The sequence below is a fragment of the Rhineura floridana genome, chromosome 2, assembly GCF_030035675.1.
Source record: "Rhineura floridana isolate rRhiFlo1 chromosome 2, rRhiFlo1.hap2, whole genome shotgun sequence".
In the NCBI taxonomy this organism is placed as follows: domain Eukaryota; kingdom Metazoa; phylum Chordata; class Lepidosauria; order Squamata; family Rhineuridae; genus Rhineura; species Rhineura floridana.
In genome coordinates this window covers 114080750-114108512 of record NC_084481.1, presented here as the reverse complement: position 1 = coordinate 114108512, position 27763 = coordinate 114080750, and the positions used below count along the sequence as shown (strand labels likewise).

Sequence of the window (27763 nt, the reverse complement as noted above, 5' to 3'; positions counted from 1 at the left end):
TAATATCACACATACCCATTTTGGTAATCACATGTTTAGATACACTTGTGGTTTGTAAATTCTTTGCAGTTCTTTATTCTCAGCATATTCTCTATTTTGGTGCTATACATGTGAGGTATAATGTTTCATTGTCTATTGGCCCTTCGTTAAACCTTTCTGTTATGTTTTCAGCTTTCTCTTTACACCCTTGTGTGTCTTTATTCTTTAGAACACTGACATGAAACCTGTCCGGTGGTTTCCCTATATTCGATCTCTCAGACCTTCTTAATTGAATTTCAGTGTCCTGACTGTGTTGTGCTTCTGAGCTGGCAAGAGCCCGTTCCTCTTCCTCTTGCTTAACTGTTTGCTCTATGTGTTTCTTGGTGTCATCATGCCCCTGTGAACTTCCCAGTTCTACATACACGGAGTCATCCCAGTCCTGTTCTTGTGTCTGTACACTTCTACTTAGTACCATTCTTCTCTCATTTGGTAACCAGATTCGATAGTATGCATTCTGAAAGCCCATCACGAGTCCTCTCTGTTCCCTTGGAGCTAATTTCCCTCTACGTTTCCCCTTTGGAACGTGAACCCAGCACTTCGCTCCAAATCTGAGAATGTGCTGAAGTCTGGGTTTCTTGCCATACAGTTTCTCGTACGGTGTCATGTTAATGGCACTGTGTATCAATCTGTTCTGAATATACGTGGCATATAGCATGCTTTCACCTCAGAAAGCATTTGTTAGATTGGCATCTCTTATCATGGCTCTTGTCGCATCCTGCAAGACCCTGTTCTTTCTCTCAGCTAAACCATTTTGGAATGGGGAAAATGGGGCTGTTAATGCATGTTCAATACCATGTTTCTCTAGGTATTGCTCCAGAGAAGTACTAGTAAACTCCCCTCCTTGATCTGATCTGGCTTAATATGTGTGCCATGTTGCACTTCTATCTTGTGCAGAAACTGCTTTAATTTCTCTTCTGCTTCATGTTTTGCTGTCAACAAATAAACGGTACAATATCTTGTAAAATCACCCACTATAGCAAGACAATATTTAGCACCACATTGTGACCTTTGGAACGGTCCTGCTATGTCTATGTGTATGGTTTGATAAGGTTTACTTGTGTGGCTTTTAGCCTCTTTCTGTTTTGGAGCCACTGTTGCTTTTGTCTGTTTGCATATTTCACAGTCTACATATGTTTCACATTTCTGCAACGTTACATCCTCACAAAAGCTAGGCATTTTCCTTATGGTCTCAAAGTTAGCATGTCCTAATCTCCTATGCCATAAATGTATACATTTGTCATGCGTTTTCTTGTTAGCAATCATGGATACTTGTTCTTTGGTGCTTAGTGTTACGTGAAACAGGGAATCCCTAAGAAATCCTCTCACACATACTTTGCCTTCTTTCATTAGCTCACACATTCCTTGTTTAAAGAGTACAGTATATCCCCATAGCATTAAGTTTAGATACGAACATAATATTACATTCTATGTCTGGCGCATATAAAACATCTGTCATTACAGTGTTCAAAATACATAATTTCACTGTGCCTCTGCCCAATACCTTTCTGCGTGTTCCGTCCGCCAACACCACGTCCTCTGTTGTTGGAACCAAAGTATTAAATAATGTTCTGTCCTTTAATACACTATGTGTTGATCCCAAATCAATCACCCATTCACTAGAGTCAATATTTACACAGTCTCTGTCTTTTCTTTCTTTTCTCTCTTTTGTGTTAGCACTCACCAGCTGTATTTGTGACTGCTTTCTCCTTTGCCTTGTTCGTCGTAAATCACAGTCTCTTTGAAGATGCGTAAAAGACCCACAGCTATAGCACGCTTTCATTCCATAAGACTTAGCGCTCCACTCAGTCCTTTCGATTCTCCTCTCTGGCTTATTTATTTTCTCCTGTTCGATTGATTCCTGACGTCTTTCCCATTCCTGTATCAATTTTCCTGATACATATTGCATTGTCAATCCTGCATCAGGCATCGCCTCCAAGGAGCTTATTAAAGTGTCCCATGATGCATTCAAAGTTGATAGGATAATATATACTTTCTGTAACGGGGTGTGAACAACGTCTCTTTCCTGCAACTCAGCTAAAATCTTGGAAATAGTCATCAAATGTTCAGACATGGTTACATTGTCCGTTAGCCTCAGTTGATATAGTTTCCTAGCCAGATATATTTTGCTACTTGCCGTTTTCCGAATGTGTGTTTCATGCAAAGCAGTCCAAGCCAGCTTCTCTGTTAGTTTATCTTGAATTAGCAATAGTTGTGAATCACTGACAGCCAGAACGATGTACGACCGAGCTCTTTCATCCAGTCTCAGCCACTGTGCAGGAGGCGGATCGGATGGGGGATCCTGTGTTACGACCTGCCATAAATCCTCTTTAGTGAGAAAAGCCTGTATCCTTAACCGCCAACTCAAGTAATTAGTCTCATTAAGTCGTTCTAGCGGCATTCCTGTCGAAAGCGATACTGCCATGCTGACCGGCACTCTTTCACTGTGTCTTACTTGAAACGTTATCTGTCTGCTGCCTTCTACAACTCCACACACCAGCCACGAATTTCGGCTTGCTTCCGCAGGTACCCGATGCTCCCCTTACTGGTTTCTACTGGGATTATACTGAGTAGTCTGGGCCCATAACCCTTGTTGAGCTAAGCCTGTTAAAGCTGTGTGTGTACCAGTACACCCAGTAGTTCCAGTTCGAATGAATAGAGACGCACCACCAGGAATCTTGTAAGATGAATCCTTTACTGATTCAATAGAAGCTAAGCAGTAGTCACAAAACACTCTAACTCCAAACGCCCTCACTTTCGATAGACACCCCCCCACACCCAGAGAAGTTCTCTCAAGGACTTTATAGCCTTGGCAGCTCTTGCCAGCTGCAGCCTTCGGCTCCTGCACGGCCTTGAGCTCCTCTGTGTGTTTTAACCCTATACATGTCTTTGGGAAACTTCTGTTGCACATCAGCACTACCAACAGTCCAATGACATAGGCAGCTTTCAGAAATGAAACAAACAATATGTTTAACCTGTTAGGCAGATGGTGGATAACATTATGGTTAAGTGAGTTTGAAAACATATAAACAGGTACTGTCAGTCATACCCACAAATGGAGTCACTCTGTTGTAGGATAACAAACCATAGGGTTATGTGCCTTCAAGTTGATTACGACTTATGGCAACCCTATAAATCAGTGACCTCCAACAGTATCTGTCATGAACCACCCTGTTCAGATCTTGTAAGTTTAGATCTGTGGCTTCCTTTAGGGAATCAATCCATCTCTTATTTGGTCTTCCTCTTTTTCTACTCCCTTCTGTTGTTCCCAGCATTATTGTCTTTTCTAGTGAATCATGTCTTCCCATTATGTGTCCAAAGCATGATAACCTTAGTTTAATCATTTTAGCTTCTAGTGATAGTTCTGGTTTAATTTGTTCTAACACCCAATTATTTGTCTGTTTCGCAGTCCATGGTATGCATCCAGCACCACATTTCAAATGAAATGATTTTTCTCTTATCCCTTTTTTTCACTGTCCAACTTTCACATCCATACATAGAGATTGGGAATACCATTGTCTGAATGATCCTGACTTTAGTGTTCAGTGATACATCTTTGTCGTCAGCTTTAAAGTTACATAAATCTTCTGTTGTCATTACTTTAGACTTCTTGACGTTCAGCTGTAGTCCTGCTTTTGTGCTTCCCTCTTTAACTTTCATCAGTATTCATTTCAAATCAGTACTGGTTTCTTCTAGTAGTATGGTACTGTCTGCATATCTTAAATTATTGATATTTCTCCCTCCAATTTTCACACCTCCTTCATCTTGGTCCAATCCCGCTTTCCGTATGATATGTTCTGCGTACAGATTAAACAAATAGGGTGATAAAATGCACCCTTGTCTCACACCCTTTCCGATTGGGAACCAGTTGGTTTCTCCATATTCTGTCCTTACAGTAGCCTCTTGTCCAGAGTATAGGTTGCGTGTCAGGACAATCAGATGCTGTGGCACACCTTTTTCTTTTAAAGCATTCCATAGTTTTAAATGATCTACACAATCGAAGGCTTTGCTGTAATCTATGAAGCACAGGGTGATTTCCTTCTGAAATTCCTTGGTCCGTTCCATTATCCAACGTATGTTTGTGATATGATCGCTGGTGCCTCTTCCCTTTCTAAATCCAGCTTGGATGTCTGGCATTTCTCGCTCCATATAAGGTAAGAACCTTTGTTGTAGAATCTTGAGCATTACTTTACTTGCATGGGATATTAAGCCAATAGTTCGATTACTGCATTCCCTGGTATCCCCCTTCTTTGGAATTAGGATGTGTATTGAACGCTTCCAGTCTGTGGGCCATTGTTTAGTTTTCCATATTCGCTGACAAATTTTTGTCAAAATTTGGACAGATTCCGTCTCAGTCGCTTGTAGCAACTCTGTTGGTATGCCATCTGTTCCTGGTGATTTGTTTCTTCCAAGTATTTTAAGAGCAGCTTTCACCTCACATTCTAAAATTTCTGGCTCTTCATCATATTTTTCCTCCATGAATGAATCTGTCATCCTGGCATCTCTTTTATAGAGTTCTTCAGAGTATTGCTTCCATCTTCCTTTTATTTCATCTCGGTCAGTCAGTGTGTTCCCTTGTTTTTTATTCAACATCCCTACTCTTGGTTTAAATTTCCCTTTCATTTCTCTAATCTTTTGGAATAGGGCTCTTGTTCAACCCTTTTTGTTGTCCTCTTCTATTTCTGTACAATAATAATTTTCTTTGTCTCTACATACTAGTCACTGTATTGTTGCATTTAAGGTTCTAAGTGTGTTTCTATCTCCTTTTGCTTTTGCTTTCCTTCTCTCTTTAACCATTTTAACAGTTTCTTCGGTCATCCATTGAGGTCTTTCTCTCTTTTTAACTAGTCGTATTGTCTGTTTGCATTCTTCCGTGATAAAGTCTCTGACTTCAGTCCATAGTTCTTCTGGTTCTCTGTCAACTAAGTTTAAAGCCTCAAATCTGTTCCTTATTTGATCTTTATATTCTTCTGGGATGTTATTTAAATTGTATTTTGGCATTATGATTGCTTTGTTGTTCTTCTTTAGCTTTACTCTGGTTTTCGATACGACCAGTTCATGATCTGTACCGCAGTTGGCTCCTGGTCTTGTTTTCGCACAAAGTATGGAACTTCTCCATCTTCTGTTACCAGTTATATAGTCAATTTGATACCTATATTGATCTTTCAGCAGGCCTTCGGTTTATATTGTATTATTATATTTTATCAATTGTATTCTAACAAATTTGTAAGTCGCCTAGAGTGGCCATCGGCCAGATAGGCGACAAAGAAATTAAATTTATTATTATTATTATTATTTATTTGGTGATGTCCATGTGTACAGTCGTCTTTTCAGTTGCCCAAAAAATGTGTTTTCAAGAAATAAATTATTGGCTTCACAGAATTCAAAAAGTCTTTCTGCTGCTTCATTTTTATCTCATAAGTAGACAAACAATAGGCCACCAGAAAAAGCTGTCTTTTAATCCAGTAAACCAAGAAACATTCAGTTTTATGCTAGTTAGAATATGGATTTGTTCTATGTGTTTTTAATGCAAAAAGAATAATTTCTTTCTCTGGGAGGGTGCATACAGTAAGATAAAATCAAAATGCAGAAAGATGGCAGTCTTTGCATGCAGGTTTGCATGCAGGAGTTATTTAATGAAAAGGTATAAATATAATTACTTCACTGGCAAATCAGAAAATTGATTTTTAGAAACATTTTTGACAGTTAAAATGTCAGCACGTATTTGGGCTTGACAGAATAAACAACACAGGTTAAGAATTGCATTTTATAAAATGACTTGCTAAACAGGAAATGCACTTGAAAATAAACGGGCTCATTTTGCTTGAAGGGAATAATATTTGAACAGTCTCATCAAAGGCAAAGTAATAGTTGAGGAACATTTTGAGGCTGCAGCACATTGGAGATCTCCAGTTTATTTTGTTAGTAGTTTATAAGTCAAAGAGGATAAGAGACATGGATTATTGTGTAGTTCAGTTGGTTGAATCAGTGTTTGTAATTGCAACTGTGGTTCTCAAACTACAGGGTGATTACAGCTGTTGTTCTCAAACTGAAGGAGGAGGGTGGAACATGAAATTTTAAACTTTTATTACAAACATCACATGGTAATAATGTGACCCAGTGTGATGAAGTAGTTTAGAGTGTTGGACTAGGATCTGGGAGATCAGACTTTAAATCTGTTCTCACTACTGAGCCATGAAGATCCCTGGGTGATTTGGGGCCAGTCACCGCCTCTCAGCCTAACATACCTTACAGGGTTTTTGTGTGGATAAAATGCAGTGAGGGAAGACTCTTGTACAAAAATCAATAGGCATATGCTAATTTTCATTAAAAGTTAATTGTTGTAAACCACCCAGAGAGCTTCGGCTGTGGGGCGGTATATAAATGCTATTATTATTATTATTATTATTATTATTATTATTATTATTATTATTATTATTATTATTATTATTATTATTATTATTATTATTATTATTATTATTATTAATAATAATAATAATAACAACAACAACAACAACAACAACAACAATAACAATAATAATAAAGCCCCATTTCCCAACAATTCCTAGTTCTCTGTTCCCTACTTACAGTCCCCCATGATTATCAGCACATCTTGCATTCCACTCTCCCATGATTATCAGCACATCTTGTTTTGGTTTGTGATCAATTTCTTCCTGTACATCTGTGTAAAATCTTTCCAATTCCTCTTCTACGTTTGCCGTTGGAGCGTAGACTTGGATGATGGTTATGTTAATAGGTTTCCCTTTAATCTCATTGCTATCACTCGCTCAGACCTTGCATTATAGCTCCTAATTGCTTTTGCAACATCACTTCTCACTATTTAACCAACCCCGTTTCTTCTTAATTTCTCATTTCCTGCATAAAATATTTTGTAGTTGCCTGATTGAAAATGTCCCATTTCCGTCCATTTTAATTCACTCACGCCAAGTATTGTAATATTGATATGTTCCATTTCTTGCTTGACTATTTCTGCCTTTCCCTGGTTCATACTTCTCACGTTCCATGTTCCTATTGTGTGTGTTGTACAACTCTGGACTCCCTTTCGCATCTGTGCGCATCAGCCCCTGGGCTTCCTTTCGGCTTTGACCCAGTTGCATCGTTAGTCACAGCGCTACTCGTCCTTTGTTCGTCCCCAGTAGCTCAGTGAGTGCCTTCTGACCTGAGGGTCTCATCTTCCAGCACTATCTCATGTTGCATTTTGGATACTCTGTTCATAGGGTTTTTGTGGTAAGAGGTATTCAGAGGTGGTTTACCATTGCTTTCCTCTGAGTGTGGATGCATCTTAGTCTGGTGTCTCAGCTTTGACCATTCCGCCTTGCGTGCCTCTTGGTCTAGACTCCTGATGGCATTGCTCTCAGCTTCTTTGACACTCTCAAACCCCCTCACCATGTTACGGTGTGCATCCTGGAGGGGGAAACTATAGGGAGCCTTGTTAAATATATTGATATTCTTGGCTTTTAATGTTTTAGCAATATTTCTAGCCTTCATGTTTACGGGAAGTGGTAACGTGTGTTAACTGCTTCTGTTTCTCCTGATTCTTCTGCATATTCACCTTTTTGATTTGTTGTTTTTGCTTTTGCTTGTACAACTTTATGGGTGGAATCCAATGCTGGCATTCTGTTTGATCCAGTGGAGGTATCTGCTAATGGAAGGGAATGGGATGTTTCACCAGTTTCCCCCTGCCCCCCATCAAAAATCTGTTCAGAGGGTTGGGAGATCCTCTGGAACCATGAAAGGTAATGCAGGAAGTTGCAGGGGGAGGGGGAACTGGAGAAAATAACTTTCTCTTTTCTTACATTAGCCGGCACCTCTGTTGCATCACAAGGACAATTATGTGCCACAGTGAAGATAAAGTGTTCAGGATGTGCTAATACTTCTTTTTCTTTCTTTTCTTGTTTTAACAGATAACAGTTGCTGCTGTTTGTAAGTACCACTCTATTATCCATCCAGACTTCAGTTGTATGCCTCATAGGTAATCCTAAATCAAAACTAGTGACCCCTAATGTACCTCTATAAATGCTAATTAAAACTGTGCACCTCCGTACCTCTATTCGCAGTCCGGGAAAGACCACTTGTGCAGGCTTTTTCACATTAACCTGTTTACAAATATTAAAAGTATGTTGATAAGCTTACTTCCCTTAAGACCGTATGCCCCACTTCTGTATATCTGCATGGATGTAGTGTGCCTTGAACCACTACAACAGCTCCTATTTCTTCAAAGTACAAAGTCCATATATTCTTGTTGCTTGGAGAAAACCTAACTCTCTTCTGTTCCTAGCTACATAAAGTCAGTGAGGATGCTGCAAACTATGCTCATCCAGGACCCTGCACCTTTTTTGGTGCCATTGCCTTACAAATATCCTGGCACCGTCTTAGTGCATTGCATCGGTTCCACATTGGATCCAGTATCTTGTTGTCTCCTACCCTTCAGAAACATTTCCCTCTGCTGATGCCATTTTGAACAGTTTCATACTGTACAGAGGGCATATAAGGGACAGAGGGTGTTTTCCCATGCTTAGTAATAAATAATTATCAATACTGTATATAGCAGTGAAAAACGTCTCATTAAAGAAAGACATGTAGCTGTTGGCTCTTCTTTTGTGTGTGTACAGGTGTTAATGAATGCAAATCAGTAAATAATGTAACAGTATCAGAAACAGAAATACACATCCAGTTACCCGACAACTTTACAATAAGTAATGTAACTTTTGCAAATGGAACAGAGGCTAAGCCTTCACCATGGAATGCTACAATATCTGGACTTGTTCCTGGCTCACAGTATATTGTTTCTTTTGAGAATTCTGATGGAACATGCTGCAGAATCATTACAACAAGTAAGTAATGGACTAGAAATTCCAAGGAATATTTATGAATCCTAGAAGGCTTCAAAGGCAGTTCTGATAAAAGTGTTATTCCTACATTTTAAATAGAAAGAAGATTGCTTGGGTTTCTCATAAATTATGATCTTGCAATGTGCATTGCTAAATCTCTTCACTCTTCCAATATGGTTGCATGCACTTTACTGCAGTAAGGAAATTTTACTGCAGTAAGGAAATTTTACTGCAGAACTCCACAGAAGTCATGCAGTACCTTAATTTAAGCCTTGTGGAGCTCAGCCCTTCTCTCACACACTTGCTGCACTGCTTTTCTTAGCTTTCAGAGTTTTTGATTAAAGCCAGGGTTGGGGAACCTGTTTTCCTCCAGATCTTGTTAGACTCGAACACCCATCATTTTGACCATTGGCCATGCTGGCTAGGGCTTGGTGTTTCCCCATCCCTCATTTAGGCAGTATGTAGTATCTGCCAACGATTAAGAAATGCTTCTGAATTTATTTATTTATTTTATTTTATTTAATTTCTATACCGCCCAAAGCCAAAAGGCTCTCCGGCCGGTGTACATAAGAGTAAAACAGCAACATAAAATACAAAAACATAGAAATAAATAGCAAACTCAACAGAACAAATAATTAAATAGCATTAAAATACAATAAAATACAATTAAAGTGTAGTTAAAACAAGCAACGACACACATACATACACACACCAATCTCATTCACACCACACAGCATACATCCGGCGACAATGTCCCACGCCGAAGACTCTCCTCGCGCAGTGCAGCGGCAATGATGAAATAAGCTGGGACCTGGTCCTGCAGGGCGTGGCAGCTGTTAACAGCAGCAGTCCAGCAGGAAGGGTGGTGGTGGTGACAGCCAGGGGAAGCAGCACAGCAGCAGCAGATGACGAGGGGCTCTCCCTCCCTGGCAGCGCAATGTTCCTCTTCCTGCAGGCAGAAGGTCTCCCAGGCCTCTCAGCCAGCCAGCCTATATATCCCTCCAAGGAGGGACAGGTGGAAAAGGTTAGCCACAGCTGGCTGAGTACCTGGGACCTGGTCCTGCAGGGCATGGCAGCCACCAACAGCAGCAGTCCAGCAGGAAGGGTGGGGGTGGTGACAGCCAGGGGAAGCAGCACAGCAGCAGCAGATGACGAGGGGCTCTCCCTCCCTGGCAGCGCAATGTTCCTCTTCCTGCAGGCAGAATTTATGCCTATCTGATTACGTGGCTGGGAAGAAGCCTGGATTTGGAAGTTTAAATTCTTAGAATCTGTTCCTTTTCTGGCAAATAAAGCAGGAGTTTGGCATAATCCCACAGGTTATGGTAAACATCCTGAGCATTGTTCAGTTAAAGCAGATGTGGGGAACCTATGGCCCTCCAGATGTTACTGAATTACAGGGAGCTCCATAACTTCAGGGCTGCCACAGAGAATGCCCTCTCCTGGACCTCTTCTGCTGATATTAACACCCAAGAGGGTCTGGAGGAAAGGAGATGGTCTGGAGGAAAGGAGATGGTCTGTAGGAAAGGAGATATTTAGGGCCTAAGTCATTTAGGTTTTAAACATTAGCGTGAGCGTCTTAAATTAGGCCTGAAAATGAAGTGGCAACCAATGCAGCTGCTTTAAAATGGGGGTTATATGAGTTCTAAAAGGAACTCCCACCAGCAATCTGGCTGCTGCATTCTGGATCAGTTGAAGTTTTCAAGTCGTCCTACATGAGCAGCCCCATGTAGATTGCATTGCAATAATCCAATCTGGACATTACCAGAGCATGGAATACTGTGGCCAAGTCATCTCTGTCCAGAAAGGGCCATAGCTGGAAATAGGCACTCCTAGCCTCAAAGGCCACCTGAACCTCCAGTCACAGTATTGAATCCAGGAGCACCCACAGCTATCTTTCAGTTAGATACCTTTCAATTTTATGTTAATTATGAAAATGTCTATAACTAGGACAAAAGGAACAGGGCCGGTTCTAAAGGGCAGCCAGGTTGTTCACTGGCGCGAGGGCCCTGGAGCTACAGGAGCCCCTGAGGGGCCCTCAGCTCCCCTTCCGTGATCCCCACACACCCCACTTACCTGTCGGCCTGCTTTTTAGCATTGCCCTTAATGAAGATGGCAGCCACAGCTTCCCTAAGGTACTGAAGCTGCTGCCACCATCTTAGTTGATGGCAGAGATGTGCGCGCGTAACACGCATGTGTGCCATCAACAAAGATGGTGGCGGAGGCTTCATTCCCCTTAGGGGAACCACGGCCGCCATCTTCATTAAGGGCAATGGTAAAGACTAGACAGGTAGGGGGGCCATGGGGGGTGCACGGGGGGTGCACGTGTGCGTGTATGCGCACGTATGCACACCCACCCACCGGGAGGCCAGGGCAAGCTGATGCCCAAGGGCCCCCGCATGCCTGGAGCCGGCCCTGGAACACAGTTTTTGCAAACCAAACTGTAATGCACTTTATCTCTGTTAACAGCTTTAGATATTATCCTTCAATGGTCCAGATACAACCCTTTTTCTTTTTCATGAACAGAACCCAGTCCAGTTTTTGACATCCGCGTTGAAAGCATCAATACCACAACTGTATCTTTAAAGTGGAACAGTAGTGATCCAAATGCTTCTATCTACACTTACCGAATACAAATAGAAGGAAGTGATCCTCCCAGGAATGAATATTCTTATAATGCCAGTGCAGTAATTAGTGCCTTGGTACCTGGAACGTTGTACACATTCAAAATTTACCCACAAGTAGATGGTAACAAAACTGAGGGGGACCCAAATGATATAGCTGTTTCTACAAGTAAGTATATGATGGTTTCCAATTGCCTAATTGACTTAGAATGTTCCAGCAAAATCATGGTGTTGCATTCAGTGGGTGATATCCAACTAAGTCTTACTCAGAGTAGACCCATTGAAATAAGGGGCTTAAGTACAATGAGTTCAATAGATCTACTCAGAGTATGACTAATAGTGGATATCACCCAGTATTTTCCATGTTGCCCTTCCTCCAGGGAATTGCCCCAGGGAATTGAGTCTGGCTTCCAATCATGCTGAGATGCATGTAGTCTGGGGTCATCATTAATTTTCCAGCCCCTGCCAAAACCTTCACAGGGATTGCACTTTGCAGCACATGAACAATATTAGCTATCACTACCATAGCCAACTGCATTATAGAAAGCCCGAGGTTAATTCTGTTAACTTGATAGAATCTAAGATTATATTGTATTCAAAGTAGTTGTAAGAATAAGAGATAATAATTAGATATTTAGTAGTTTCAATCTTGCTTAAATATTTCACATTTTGAATATTTTATATCCCTATACGCAAATCACCCTTTCCCCTTTACTCCAGTAAACATCTGTAGCTGCACTGCTGTTTGTACTTGGAAGAAAATCAACAGATTTGTGATGGGATTATCCTTTCCACATAGGTTAATGCTGGGGTCTCCAAATGGCGCACATGGGCACCATACCACCCTTATATAGCCCCCTTGGAGCCTGCCAAGGCCCCGTACCCCTATTTTTTTTAAAATGGGGGGTTGTTTGGTTGGGAGAGTTACTTGTTTTGGGGGGGAATGTTGACTGCTGTTTTGTCTGTGTTTTGTTTGTTTGGGTGAGTGGGTGGGTGTAGGTGTTTTGCTTGTTTGGGGAGGGGGGATTCTAAACATGGCCAATTTTTCTTCTGTAAAATGGATATTTTGTGGTGCCCTTAACTATTTTTTAGAACTCTGAATGTGACCCAGGCCTAAAAAGTTTGAGGATCTCTGGGTCAATGATTGATTTTGCTGGTGTTTGTACCCTGCTTACTTGTATAATTAATGTTTATTAAGGATACTTGTTGCCTTGCTACACATGGGAAAAAATATCTGAAGAAACAAAATTTTATTTGCTATAACAAATTTGAAAGACATATAAGGGAGTAGATGGAAAGTTGATTTCAGGTATTAAGAATATATTCTGAATTTATACCAGGGTGCGTACCCAGTTTAATTATTTTTAATTGATTCTGCAGCAAGTTTGTTATTTGGCAAGTAAAGTAGGAGACAGATAGGAGGTACATCCTAAGTGAACATTTATCATGATGAATGAAACATTAGCTATTTGAATTTCTGTAATCCTATATCTGTTAACACTTTCTTAACAGAGCCCAGTCCAGTTTCTGGCATAAGTGTTGAAAACTGCACTAACACAACAGTAACTTTAAAGTGGAACAATAGTGATCCAAATGTTTCTGTCTACACTTATGAAATACTAATAGAAGGAAGTGATCTTCCCAGGACTGAATCTAATACTTCCAGTGCAATAATTAATGACTTGGAACCTGGAACTTTGTACACATTCAAAATATACTCAGAAATACATGGTAAAACTAAAGGAGACCCAAATGGCACAACTGTTTATACAAGTAAGAAATTAAATTAAGATTTGTGATGATTTTTAATTGCAATGGGCACCACAAAGACATTATATAAATCCTTAATATGGAGTCAAACAGAAGACCTATAGAGGGAAGTCCTGTAGCGTGCTGGACGTTGACTGTATTCTGCACATTTTGTTGCAACAAATTAATATAATGTGCATGTCATTTTAATGGAATAGATGCCAAATTGCAATTATTGGAGATTCTTTCATTTTTTTTCTGAAATTTATCCTCACATGTGAAATTGACAGAGTGGGGATGGGGAAATAATTCCAATTGCAAATTGCGTTCTTCCAAATTTTCTTGATTTTGTGCCCTTTTGCCATATACTACCATACAGCAAAGATAGAAGCTGGAAGTGTCTGCAACTATTTGGGTGTGTGTGAAATAAATGTTGGTATTGTGAGAGAGCTAGGTGGACACTTTACTTGGGGAAGAGAATGCAAAGCCTACGGAAAGCACTGAATTTGCCAAGGTTTAATATTGTATATCACTTTGAGACTTGACGTGGAAAACAATATAAACATGTTTCAAAGTAATAAATATAAGTGAACTTCTTGAAATCTGGTTGGTTCAGAAATAAAACTTCTGTTCTACATTTTTAGTTTTGAGGGGAAAATGTTGATATTCCAACAAAATGTTATTTAGCTAAACTATATTCCATCTCTGCCTTCAAGTCGATTCTGGCTTATGGTGACCCTATGGATTGGGTTTTCATGGTAAGCGGTATTCAGAGGTGGTTTACTATTGCCAGCTAAATTATTATAGTAACCCTTTATCTGTGTCAAGAGATTTCTGGCAATAACATGTAGTAATGTGATAATATTTCCCTTCACTGGTATAGCTAAAATCTTTTTTTTTTTTAAACAGAGCCCAGTCCAGTTTCTGGCATAAGTGTTGAAAACCGCACTAACACAACAGTAACTTTAAAGTGGGACAATAGTGATCCAAATGCTTCTAATTACACTTATCGAATACAAATAGAAGGAAGTGATCCTCTCAGGAATGAATATTCTGATAATGCCAGTGCAGTAATTAGTGCCTTGGTACCTGGAACGTTGTACACATTCAAAATATACGCACGAGCAGATGGTAACAACACTGAGGGGGACCCAAATGATATAGCTGTTTATACAAGTAAGTATTTAAGACAGCTCTATTTCTGTACCAAAAAGCTACATACTATACATTCAAAATATGTACTCGAGCAGAAGATGACAAGATCAAGGTGGGCTACTGAATCTCTTGAATAATGAATGCAGTTTTCATAACAATAAATGATTATTTCCAACCATTCTATATTCTTTACTAGTAAAATACTGGGGCAATTTAAAAAATTTGATCTCTTAATGATCAGATTTAAGATACAGTTCCAAGATGGTCATGAAGGAGGAATGGTGCAAGATCAGTCATGCTGATCAGATCAAAAGCCTGTCTAGACCAATATTTGCTTTCCCACAGTGGACAACCAAATGCAGCCAACAAGCCAGGGCATTAAAGGCAACAGCCCTCCTCCACTGTTTCCCCCCTCCCCAAAGAACTGGCATTCAGAGTACATGACCTCAGAGTATAGTGGTTCCATTTGGTCATCATTGCTCATAGCCACTTATTATACAGTTTCATTGAAAATAAATTTAATCCATTGTTTTAAACCGATGTAACTTAGTGACCATCACCATATCATGTAATGGATTCCATAAATTGTGTGTCTCTTTGCACTTGTTTACACTGAGCTTCATTTGCCATTTTGTTCCCTGTCATCTAGCTTGGAGAGATCTTTTTGTAGCTCTTCATAGTCCACTTGGTTTTTCATTGCTCTAATTATTTTGTGTCATCTGCACACTTGGCCATCTCCAGACAATTTATGAAGAAGTTGAAATCCCTGGGGGATCCCATTTTCTTCCCCCCATTGTAGGAACTGTCAGTTTATTCCTACCTTCTGCTTACGGTTTAACCAGTTACTGATCCGTGTGAGAAGAAATCTTCTTATTCCATGACTGTTAATTTTCCTTAGGAGACTTTGATGAGAGATTTTATTCAAAGGTTTTTGGAAGTCCTTGGCATCTTGAGGTTCCCCCCTTTTTTTCTTTTCAGTCCTAATTATACGATGTCTACAAAAGCAATTCTGTCACTGACTTAGTTCACACATAATATTATGCCAAACCATGGCTAAGCACAAATGCACAAGCATATGGATAACAATAGGAATAGGAAAAATCACAGCCACTTTGCTCCTCCTCTGGTCCTCCTCCTGCCTTGCTACCTGGAGCTAAGCCATGGTTTGTCTGAACCCAGGCACTTGGTTTGTCTCACTCCAGGCAAATCACCAACTGTAAACAAAGCTTGTTCTTGGTTTACTGCTCGTGGTTGGTCTGGGGGAGCCAAACCAGGTTTGGATGTAATGCTAAACCAAACCATGGCTTACCTTCAGGTAGTGTGGCAACAGCAGGACTGTAGAATGAATAAAAGAGCTGTGATTTTTTTCTGTATCCGCTTGCTTGTGCATTCACACTTAGCCATGATTTGGCTTAGCATTACATGTGTTACTGGGCCTATATGTTTAATACCCTCAAAGAATTATAAAAGGTTTATGAAGCAAGACTTATTTTGTCAGAAGGCATAGCAATTCTTGTTCAGCAATTGTTGCTCTGCTATATGTTTTAATAATGCTTTCCACCAATTTACTGAGTTAAAACAATAGGCAAACTTTTCCAGTCTCATCACCTGACTCCCTTTTAAAACATGATGTTATATATAGCTACCTTCCAATTTCCCAGTACGGAAGCTGATTATACAAATGGTGTATTTTTATTAGGAGACCAACAAGAAGATGTATACCATCTGGGCCTGGTGACTTTTTTTTTTAAAATTCATCAGTTTCCCCTAGAACAGTGGCAGCCAATGTAGTGTCCTTTAAATATTATAGGCTATAATTCCCATCATTCCTGACCATGGGCCATGTTTGCAGGGGCTGATAGGAATTGTAGCCAATCCACATGTGGAGGGCACCAAGTTGACTACGCCTGCCATAGAACTTCATTTCTTGTCACTTTTATTTGACCCTGTTATTCATCTGTCTTCATCGGGCTGGGGGGGGCAGGGGAGGAAACTAGTTCAGCCATAGGCATCTGTACAGCATCTTCTGCTGTGAAAACTGACACAAGTAATCCCTTCAGCTTCTCTGAAGTCTCCCTATCCTACAATCATTTCATTTGTTTGTCATTTAGCGGTCTAGCAGCCTCACTGCCTAGCTTCCTGATTCTGATATAGTTTAAGATGTTTATTGTTTTGTCTTCATGTTTCTAGTAAGATATTTCCCAGTGTCTCTCTTTGCTTGCTTAATCATCAATTTAGGTTTATTTTGTGAGAGTCATGTTTTCCTAATTTGTGCTATTCTTCCTGTTATTAATGGAAACCTTCTTGGCTCTTAGAACTTCTTGGCTATGTACATTAAGCATGTTGACGTTCTTTGGCACTCTTTCCATACCTTTCCTGATCCTGTAGCATCTAGTTTATCTAAACTTTTATTGTTGCTGTTATGTGCCTTCAAGTCGATTACAACTTAGGCGACCCTATGAATCATCAACCTCCAAACATACAATTATTTGTCTTTTTCGCAGTCCATGGTGTCTGCAAAGCTCTCCTCCAACACTTTCTTTCAAATTATTTGATTTTTCTCTTATCCACTTTTTTCACTGTCCAACTTTCACATCCATACATAGAGATCAGGAATACCATGGTCTGAATGTTCCTTACTTTAGTGTTAAGTGGTACATCTTTGCATTTGAGGACCTTTTCTAGTTCTCTCATAGCTGCCCTCCCCAGTCCTAGCCTTCTTCTGATTTCTAGACTATTGTCTCCCTTTTGGTTAATGACTGTGCCAAGGTATTGATAATCCTTGACAAGTTCGATGTCCTTGTTGTCAACTTTAAAGTTACATAAATCTTCTGTTGTCATTACTTTAGTCTTCTTGATGTTCAGCTGTGGTCTACAGTGGTTTTAAATAGCCTCCAAGCATCCTGGAGAGATTTGACCTTCTGTACTCCTTCTGTAACTTCCTTTGAATTAATCCATTCATCTTTAATTTTCTCTATGGAAATGAAATGTGACCATGCCCATCATTCTGATCAATTTGCCCCCTCATGTGTATACAGAATTTATCAGCACTATTGTGAGCATTGCTGAGCCATTCAACAACTGTTAGTTGTGTACCAGATCCTCAGCATCACTGAGAAAGTTCAGGATCGTCTTATCTTGAGAAGTTGGCTCTATCGCTAACAGTTCCAGGGTGCAGCCAATTTTATCAAATCTAGAAATGTTGTCTTTTTGTCATAATTTAAGGACAAATTAACTCAGAAAACATTTGAAGTTGTCCACCTCTTTACAGATTCCCCCCTCCTTTGGTTGCCTTTTTGATTTCTTTCTCCATCCAAAGATCACACTCAGAGCTTTGGTGAAGGAGTGATCAGATCATTAGATAGAGTGAAGCATCTGCCTCAGGCTGTAAATGCTTGCGGTCATGGAGGAGTAAGGTGTGTGCACCTTACAGCCTGCCTTGCATCCCTTAAGCTAGCCTGCTGCGCTCAGTTGCAGTGGAGAATGCTGCACCATAGCTACTGTTGAAGTAGCATTCAGCTGCCCATGTGGTTGACTCTGTACATGGGAAGTGGGGAGCACCATCTTGTTCTTTGCCTTAGGTGGCAAAATATCTTGGGCCATCCCTGTGAGTGATAATATGCTCCCATTATTTATTTACTTTTTGGGCCTTGTATTCCCCTCACAGCAATTCTGTGAAGACGTTCACTCCTTGGTTTTCTAGCTTATTGGACTCTTGGAGATAAAGGGCAACTCCAGCCACAACATATCCTTCCTTGTTATTTCCCTAAACTAAGTATCTCTTTTCCCACCAAGTTTCAAATATGCCCACTACATCTGTTTTAGCACCAAGAACTCACCTCCTCCTATCATGATCTGAGGCTTCTCACATTAGTATATAAAACCCTATATATCTGTCCTCCAGATGTCTTTTACATTAATTCAATAGTTTATTAATAATATTGATATGCCACCCAATAATGAAGTGCTGGAGGTATGCTGGGTCTATAATTGAAGTGTACACTCTTTGTATAATGTCAGAGCATTTCATATACAAAGGGATACATATCAAATATGGGCTTGTAACACCACCCCGGTGAAAATGGTATAACTGGAGAGCCAATTATTCCGGGTCCTCTCAGCCTTAGGCTACTTGCTGCTTGATTGCTTTTGGCAGGGTGGTAAGCACCCCCTCCTTTACAAAGAGCTTGGGTCCAGGCTCCTGGAAAAATAACATGAAGAGGAACACTCATTTCTCCGTCCAAATTTTCTCTTTGGGGGAAAGTAGTAAGCAACAACCCAATCAGACAGACACAGCGGACCACATCCACTGCCCCAAGAGGGTTCCCAGCCATACAGAATCCCAAAGAGCTTGTGGCATCCTCTGGTTTTTGCCCCAGACCATTGTAGGCCAGGACTGTAGACCTCCCCCCCACCAGAACCATCCAAATTCCCAATGCCCTTATCTTGGGAGGGGGGAAAGACAAATAGGACAAAAAATGATGATATCCCCACAATTGCTGCTAGAACTAAAGCAGTTTGCTAGCCCGATGTGGCCCCTGCCTATGTGCTTCGACCGCTCCCAAGTACCCCAAGAGGGCAATAACACCACTGAACCTCCCAACATTGTCCCCATCTGGGAAAACAGTACAGGGGACTGCCACCACTCTCTGCCACCATTATGTTTGCTGCCAGAATCCTTAATTAAAATTAAGCACAGCCTCCTGCCTGTTCCTCCAATCAGACAGGAGGTGGCTGCTCCTTCTCTGTGACAACAGGTGATTGAACTGCTGAAGACGACATCCTCTTCTCTGGCCTATTCACCATCCATGTAAGGCCTCCACTGTTCCCAGTAGCTGGTCCAGAAGTGCAAATACCACCACCCTGCCACCCACATCTGGCATGACCCTGCTGGAATGGACCCTACCGTACATGAAGTAGCTTGCTCCAGCTGAATCTGATTTCCTGCACTTTCTTTGGAGAACCATTCCCAAGTGCACACATCCCTGTGTAAGAAAAAAATCCTGTCCCCTGCCCCATGACCTGCCTAAGCCCCGTCTCCACCCAAAATCAGAAAAGGGGAAGGGAATTGTTGCCAAATGCAAAAGCAAAGATCCCACAACAAGAAGTGAAAGGGGAGGTGAAGATGTCAAAGGCCCTTATCTCACACAAGCAACTGTATCAGCTAGAAGCCCAAGTGACAGTGTGAAAGCAGGAAGTCTCTTGCCCATGCTACAACCCCAAACTGGCAGTGCCTGCCCTAAGTGAATTCCATACTCCTCCCACCCAGTGACAAAACATGAAGACACGAGAGTCCACATTTCCCTGCTGCAGCAACTAACTCAAAGTGGTGCCTGCATGACTCAATTTGAGTGGAATGATCAGGACATTTGCTTAAACACAGGTTTTGTGTTACAGTAAGTCCCAGCCATTGAAATATTAGCAACTGTGTTCAATGGACCTGGAGGTGCCCACCTCTAATCACCAGCTCAATAAATCCACACTCCACAAGTTCCACTTGTGGAGGCGAGGGGTCCTTAAGAAAAGATGCTTAAGGTGGTTGCTAGAAAACTGATTGCAAGTACATATTAAGAACATGATTGGCATGTTAGGTTCTTATTTGTAATTGTTTCTGTAGTAAAGTTCACTATTTAGCAAGAAATGCAGAGGCAGAGCTCTATCAAAAGTCTGCATAAATAAACTTCTTAAAATCTTCTTAGTTCAGAAGTAAAACAGTCCTTCCATACTTATTTTTATAAAGAAAATGTTGATATTCCAACAAAATATTAGGTAGCTAAATTATAGTTTATCTCTTTCTCTTCAAGAGACCTCTGGCACATCTCTTGGTGTGATAATATTTTGCTTCACTGATATAGTTAGAATCCTTTTTCCTCTTCCTTAAAAGAGCCTAGTCCAGTTTCTGGCATGTGTTGAAAACTGCAGTAACAGAGGATTACCGTTTTCTGCACACTTTGTTGCACCAAATTAATATAACGTGCATGTCATTTTAATGGAACAGATGCCAAACTGCAATTATTGGACATTATTTCATTTTTCTTCTGAAATTTATCCTCAGATGTGAAATCGACAGAGTTGGGGATGGGGAAATAATTCCAATTGCAAATTGCGTTCTTCCAAATTTTCTTGATTTTGTGCCCTTTTGCCATATACTACCATACAGCAAAGGTAGAAGCTGGAAGTGTCTGCAGCTATTTGGGTGTGTGTGAAATAAATGTTGGTATTGTGAGAGAGCTAGGTGGACACTTTACTTGGGGAAGAGAATGCAAAGCCTACGGAAAGCACTGAATTTGCCAAGGTTTAATATTGTTCACCACTTTTAGACTTGATGTGGAAATTAATATAAACATGTTTCAAAGTAATACATATAAGTGAACTTCTTGCAATCTTGTTGGTTCAGAAATAAAACTTAGACATCTGTTCTACCATTTTTAGTTTTGAGGGGAAAATGTTGATATTCCAACAAAATGTTATTTAGCTAAACTATATTCCATCTCTGCCTTCAAGTCGATTCTGGCTTATGGTGACCCTATGGATTGGGTTTTCATGGTAAGCAGTATTCAGAGGTGGTTTACTATTGCCAGCTAAATTATTATAGTAACCCTTTATCTGTGTCAAGAGATTTCTGGCAATAACATGTAGTAATGTGATAATATTTCCCTTCACTGGTATAGCTAAAATCTTTTTTTTTTTTTAAACAGAGCCCAGTCCAGTTTCTGGCATAAGTGTTGAAAACCGCACTAACACAACAGTAACTTTAAAGTGGGACAATAGTGATCCAAATGCTTCTAATTACACTTATCGAATACAAATAGAAGGAAGTGATCCTCCCAGGAATGAATATTCTGATAATGCCAGTGCAGTAATTAGTGCCTTGGTACCTGGAACGTTGTACACATTCAAAATATACGCACGAGCAGATGGTAACAACACTGAGTGGGACCCAAATGATATAGCTGTTTATACAAGTAAGTATTTAAGACAGCTCTATTTCTGTACCAAAAAGCTACATACTATACATTCAAAATATGTACTCGAGCAGAAGATGACAAGATCAAGGTGGGCTACTGAATCTCTTGAATAATGAATGCAGTTTTCATAACAATAAATGATTATTTCCAACCATTCTATATTCTTTACTAGTAAAATACTGGGGCAATTTAAAAAATTGGATCTCTTAATGATCAGATTTAAGATACAGTTCCAAGATGGTCATGAAGGAGGAATGGTGCAAGATCAGTCATGCTGATCAGATCAAAAGCCTGTCTAGACCAATATTTTCTTTCCCACAGTGGACAACCAAGTGCAGCCAACAAGCCAGGGCATTAAAGGCAACAGCCCTCCTCTACTGTTTCCCCCCTCCCCAAAGAACTGGCATTCAGAGTACATGACCTCAGAGTATAGTGGTTCCATTTGGTCATCATTGCTCATAGCCACTTATTATACAGTTTCATTGAAAATAAATTTAATCCATTGTTTTAAAGCAATGTAACTTAGTGACCATCACCATATCATGTAATGGATTCCATAAATTGTGTGTCTCTTTGCACTTGTTTACACTGAGCTTCATTTGCTATTTTGTTCCCTATCATCTAGTTTGGAGAGATCTTTTTGTAGCTCTTCATAGTCCACTTGGTTTTTCATTACTCTAATTATTTTGTGTCATCTGCACACTTGGCCATCTCCAGACAATTTATGAAGAAGTTGAAATCCCTGGGGGATCCCATTTTCTTCCCCCCATTGTAGGAACTGTCAGTTTATTCCTACCTTCTGCTTACGGTTTAACCAGTTACTGATCCGTGTGAGAAGTAATCTTCTTATTCCATGACTGTTAATTTTCCTTAGGAGACTTTGATGAGAGATTTTATTCAAAGGTTTTTGGAAGTCCTTGGCATCTTGGGGTTCCCCCCTTTTTTCTTTTCAGTCCTAATTATACAATGTCTACAAAAGCAATTCTGTCACTGACTTAGTTCACACATAATATTATGCCAAACCATGGCTAAGCACAAATGCACAAGCATATGGATAACAATAGGAATAGGAAAAATCACAGCCACTTTGCTCCTCCTCTGGTCCTCCTCCTGCCTTGCTACCTGGAGCTAAGCCATGGTTTGTCTGAACCCAGGCACTTGATTTGTCTCACTCCAGGCAAATCACCAACTGTAAACAAAGCTTGTTCTTGGTTTACTGCTCGTGGTTGGTCTGGGGGAGCCAAACCAGGTTTGGATGTAATGCTAAACCAAACCATGGCTTACCTTCAGGTAGTGTGGCAACAGCAGGACTGTAGAATGAGTAAAAGAGCTGTGATTTTTTTCTGTATCCGCTTGCTTGTGCATTCACACTTAGCCATGATTTGGCTTAGCATTACATGTGTTACTGGGCCTATATGTTTAATACCCTCAAAGAATTATAAAAGGTTTATGAAGCAAGACTTATTTTGTCAGAAGGCATAGCAATTCTTGTTCAGCAATTGTTGCTCTGCTATATGTTTTAATAATGCTTTCCACCAATTTACTGAGTTAAAACAATAGGCAAACTTTTCCAGTCTCATCACCTAACTCCCTTTTAAAACATGATGTTATATATAGCTACCTTCCAATTTCCCAGTACGGAAGCTGATTATACAAATGGTGTATTTTCCATAGGAAGTGGGCCATCACTGTGGGAAATAGTTCCACCTATCGTGCGAAGGCAAGAATGTTTTTGAAGTCAAGACTAGGGACGTCATGCCCCTCCCACTCTCCAGTTCATTCTTGCCTTCGTACGAACAAGATTGGAATTTCACGTAGCATTTAGCTAAGTCTCGTATTTGTTTCTCTTTTTCTCTTCAAAACCTTTTTTCTGTTTTTTGTGTCTAGCCTACTGAGGATCCCCTCAGAGACCGCGGCTGCGGCTCTCTTCCCCCTTTCCTCAGGGCTATTTAATTTCTTTTATTCCCTTGATTGGGGTGCTCCCTCTGAGACCGCGGCTGCGGCTCTCTTTATTTTTGCAGTTTCAAGCCCCCTCCCCCCCCCGTAGCCAGGGGGCTCCCTCGGTGACCGCGGCTGCGGTTCTTTTCTTTTTTTTTTAAGATCGCTTTTGATCGCTTGTGAGGGAAGGGGAATCCCTCTCCCTCCCCCCCCCGATCGTTGCCGCGGCTGCGGCTGATCCGATCTCTGCGGGAGCTTGCAGCTGCGGCTCCCGCCGTTACTACCTTACCGCAGATCGCCCTCGCTACGTGGCTTAAATCCCACTGCGAAGGGCTTTACAGACCGCGACGGCGGCTCTCTCTGCGGCGGCTGCCGTGTGTTCCTCTACCTGCTCTTCCAGAGTTTTTTCTAACCACTACTGCGGCTTTCGGCGAGTCCGTGCTGGCCAGCCCTTCCCCCAGTTCGCTTGCGACGGCCGCCATTGCTCCTTCTCCCTCAGCCCCGTTTTGATCGTTTTTTCCCGCCCGTTTTTTTTTTTTCCGGGCGCCATTTTTTGAAATTCAAAATTCCCGCCTTTTTTGTTCCCATCTATTTAGCTTCGGATACCTCCCCTGCAGGCTATCTATCTGTATGTTTGTGTATATGTGCTGCTGACAAACTTACACAAGGCTGATTTACACACATTTTTACTGTGGCTGTAATCATAGTGGCTGAATTGTATTATTAAGGCTGGAGCTCCAATCCTAGTGGGCTGGATTGTATTATCAAGGCTGGAGCTTTAATCCTAGTGGCTGGATTACATTATCAAGGCTGGAGTTTTAATCCTAGTGGCTGGATTACATTATCAAGGCTGGAGCTTTAATCCTAGTGGCTGGATTACATTATCAAGGCTGGAACTTTAATATCAGTGGCTGACTTGTATTAAATCTGATTTACATTACATATCCTGCCCCCTATGGGGCCGTGAACAAGCCAAAAACCCAGCCCACAGCACTAATCTGAGTGTGCCAACTCTAAAACAGCCTATATTATATTAACGCGGATACCTCTGTGCATTCTGCCCCCTCTGTGGCAGTGCATTCGCCATCTGCCAGTGTATCCTACCCCCTCCGTGGTAGTACGCTGTGCCAGTTCGGGTCTTTACATTCTGCCCCCTCCGTGGCAGTGTACTGCACCCAGGTTCATATAAGATGGCAGAACAGCCAGGCATGTCACCATCAACACACATGGTGCCAGATCAGCCAGACATGCCACAATCAGCCAAGCCACAACATACTAACTCGTCTAAGACCAGACATGCCAAAGCACTGGCTAAGACAAAACATCTTTCCAGCCATAGTAAACCAAAGCGTCCTCGTTATGTCTCTGTGCCAACAACCACCACAGCACAGACACACATAAGTGATATTTTCCATTCTCCTGCTACTGCCTCTGACGAGGAAGAGTTTGTTGGCTTTCCCCCTCACGGTTCGCCTAACGAACCTACCTCTGGCTTACCGCCTCAGACATCTGTTCCAACAGCCCACCAGGCACATACATCTCACACATCTGGTCTGCAGCTGTCTCCTGATTTCCTCTCCCAACTCCAAGCCATGCTGGCTTATTTCACACAAATGCAGTCACTACCACAGGTTCCTGCCATACCCCCACTCAACATGGACCAACGCGCGTTCCATGCTGCTCATCCTTCCTGCTCGCCAGATCCCTTCGATGTAGCCAGAGGCAGATGTACGGACGAAGCCTCGTATGCGGAGGAGTTAACTTTCACTGACCATGTTGAAGGAGACGACTGGAGCGACTATTCAGATCATGAGGAGGATACATCGTATCGCTTGTTCAATACCTCAGATTACCAACCGCTCGCACGTAGGGTACTTCATACCCTTGGTCTCCAGACTGCGCCCTCAACTTCGTCCGCTCCAACTCTCAAAGGGGCCAAGGTCCTCAAATCCCCTGCACCTACTGAACACTACATCCCGGTGCCGGACCCAATTGCTAAATTAGCTTCCGATGAATGGGCCCACCCGCTCAAAGCTCGACGCTTCAAGAACATGGCTGACAGACTTTACGCCCTAGCCCCAGACTTCGCCACCAAGTTAGAGGTCCCTGGCATAGATGAACCGATCGCTCGCCTCGTTTCACGATCTATCTTGCCCAGGGAAGGGGAATCCCACCTAAAAGATACTACTGAACGTCGAATAGACTTCGCCCTCCTCAAGAACCACGAGGCCACTGCCCTAGCCATGCGTGCCTCCGCCTCAGCCTCCATCTTCTCCAGAGCATCTATGATGTGGCTGGATGACCTTCTAGAGGATGATAACCCTGATCCTGTCGCCTTCAAAAGAGCACTATTGAAATTACGTAAGACAGCAGCTTTTGTGGCCGATGCCACTTTGGATGCCACCCAATTAGGGGCACGAGCCATGACGACTCAAATAGTCGCTCGTCGTACCCTCTGGCTTCGCCACTGGCAAGCTGATTCAGCGGCCAGATTGAACCTGTCCAAGGCCCCTTACTCCGGATCTCTACTCTTCGGCGAGGAAGCTCTAAAGGCAGTTCTGGTTGATCCAAAAGACGCCCATAAACCGGTTCTAGCCACAGTCAAGAACATCGACCACAGGCCCTTCAGGCGATTTCCCTCCTTTCGTTCTAACCAGCCTTTTCGAGGAACGCGGCCAGGAGGACGAGGCCGCGATTTCAGACCCTATGATTCCAACGCATTCAGGGTTTCCTGGAACCGACGCTTCCAGGGCAGAGGTCAGTACCAAGGGCGCAGGGGCAACTCATCGTCCTCATATAGGGGAGGTCCTCGCCTACACAAGTAGTATTAACGCCATCCCCATAGGTGGCAGATTACTTAATTTTGGAGATCGATGGCTGCGCCTTACTAAGGTCTCCTGGATCAGGGACCTCTTCACTTATGGCTATACCATAGAGTTCTGGGCAACCCCATCAGACAGATTCCACCCGTCTCCTTGCCCAAGGGCACCAGCCAGGCACAACATCATGCAGACAGCTATACATCACCTCTTGCACATAGCGGCAATAGAGCCAGTTCCCACAACTGAGAGATCGGAAGGGGTGTACTCCCTCCTATTTGCTGTGCCAAAACGAGATTTATCTTGGAGGGCGGTATTGGATCTCAAGTTTGTCAACCGTTTTGTAACATACTGCAAGTTTAAAATGGAATCTCTCCATTCCATTACCGAGAGTCTGCATGAAGGAGACTTCCTGGCTTCTATCGACCTTAAGGAAGCGTATCTCCATGTACCCATTTGCATAGCCCACAGAAAGTTTCTTCGGTTTGCTTTTGGCCACCAACATTTTCAATATAGAGCGATGCCTTTTGGCCTCTCCTCTGCTCCAAGAGTATTTTCCAAGGTGCTACTCATCCTAGTGGCTTACCTTCGGACCCAAGGGGTTCATATCTACCCATATTTGGATGATCTGCTCATACGGGCCAAATCTGAAGAGCTGGCTCATCATCATTTAATGATCACCCTCAATGTTTTGCAGACCTACGGCTGGCTTGTCAACTTCGACAAAAGCCATCTCCAGCCAACCCAACGCCTACTACATCTTGGGGCAATGTTGGACACCCTGCAGGCAATGGTCTTCCTGGCTCCAGATCGCATCACTGCCATCACAAGCATCGCAAGGTCCCTGATGCAACAAACATCCGCAGACGTCATGCTTCTCGCCAGAGCGCTCGGGATGTTTATCTCCACAATCCACATTGTGCCCTGGGCTCGGGCTCACACTCGGCCCCTTCAGTGGACTCTGTTGCCTTTTCAAAAAGACATTGCCAGCTCCAACCATCGCAAAGTTCGTTTGAGCCCCGCTCTGCGCCTCTCCTTCCGCTGGTGGACCAAGGTTCAACACCTCTCCAAGGGCACGTCGTTCAGAGAACCCCGCAGAACCGTCGTGACCACAGACGCCAGCCTCATAGGTTGGGGAGCCAACTGCAACTCCCAGTACGTTCAAGGGGTTTGGCCCAACGCAGAGCAATCTCGAAGCATCAACTGGCTGGAACTAAAGGCTGTCCACTTGGCTCTATGTCATTTTCAGTCTCTGTTCCCTTTGCATCATGTGCTCATTCGAACAGACAACACGTGTGTAAAATCACATTTGAACAGACAGGGGGGCACCAGGTCTCGTCCTCTGCAGGACTTAGCCTCCCTCATCTTTGTCTGGGCAGAACAACATCTACAATCCCTGAAAGCAGAGCACCTCAGAGGGATTTGGAATGTGACAGCAGACTGGCTCAGCAGACAACAGGTCTTCCCAGGAGAATGGAAACTTCATCCAGCCATTTTCCATCGTCTCCAGTGTCGGTTCGGCGCCCTCTCAGTCGACCTGTTTGCTTCCAGTCACAATTGCCAGCTTCCAAGGTACTTTGCTCGATACCTGGACTCAACAGCAGAAGCAGTGGATGCTCTGACAA

The 27763-nt window shown here is 42.2% G+C and overlaps 1 protein-coding gene across 1 annotated transcript in view; it reads left to right on the top strand.

Annotated features, from left to right (window-relative positions):
- PTPRJ (protein tyrosine phosphatase receptor type J) overlaps positions 1 to 27763 on the top strand; it is a 149801-nt gene that overhangs the window by 83617 nt on the left and 38421 nt on the right. The window contains exons 2-7 of the mRNA XM_061610184.1: positions 7962 to 7980; positions 8670 to 8891; positions 11412 to 11678; positions 13022 to 13282; positions 14168 to 14434; positions 21112 to 21378. Of these exons, the coding sequence (XP_061466168.1) occupies positions 7962 to 7980; positions 8670 to 8891; positions 11412 to 11678; positions 13022 to 13282; positions 14168 to 14434; positions 21112 to 21378 (1303 nt within the window). The remainder of the gene's footprint in view (positions 1 to 7961; positions 7981 to 8669; positions 8892 to 11411; positions 11679 to 13021; positions 13283 to 14167; positions 14435 to 21111; positions 21379 to 27763) is intronic.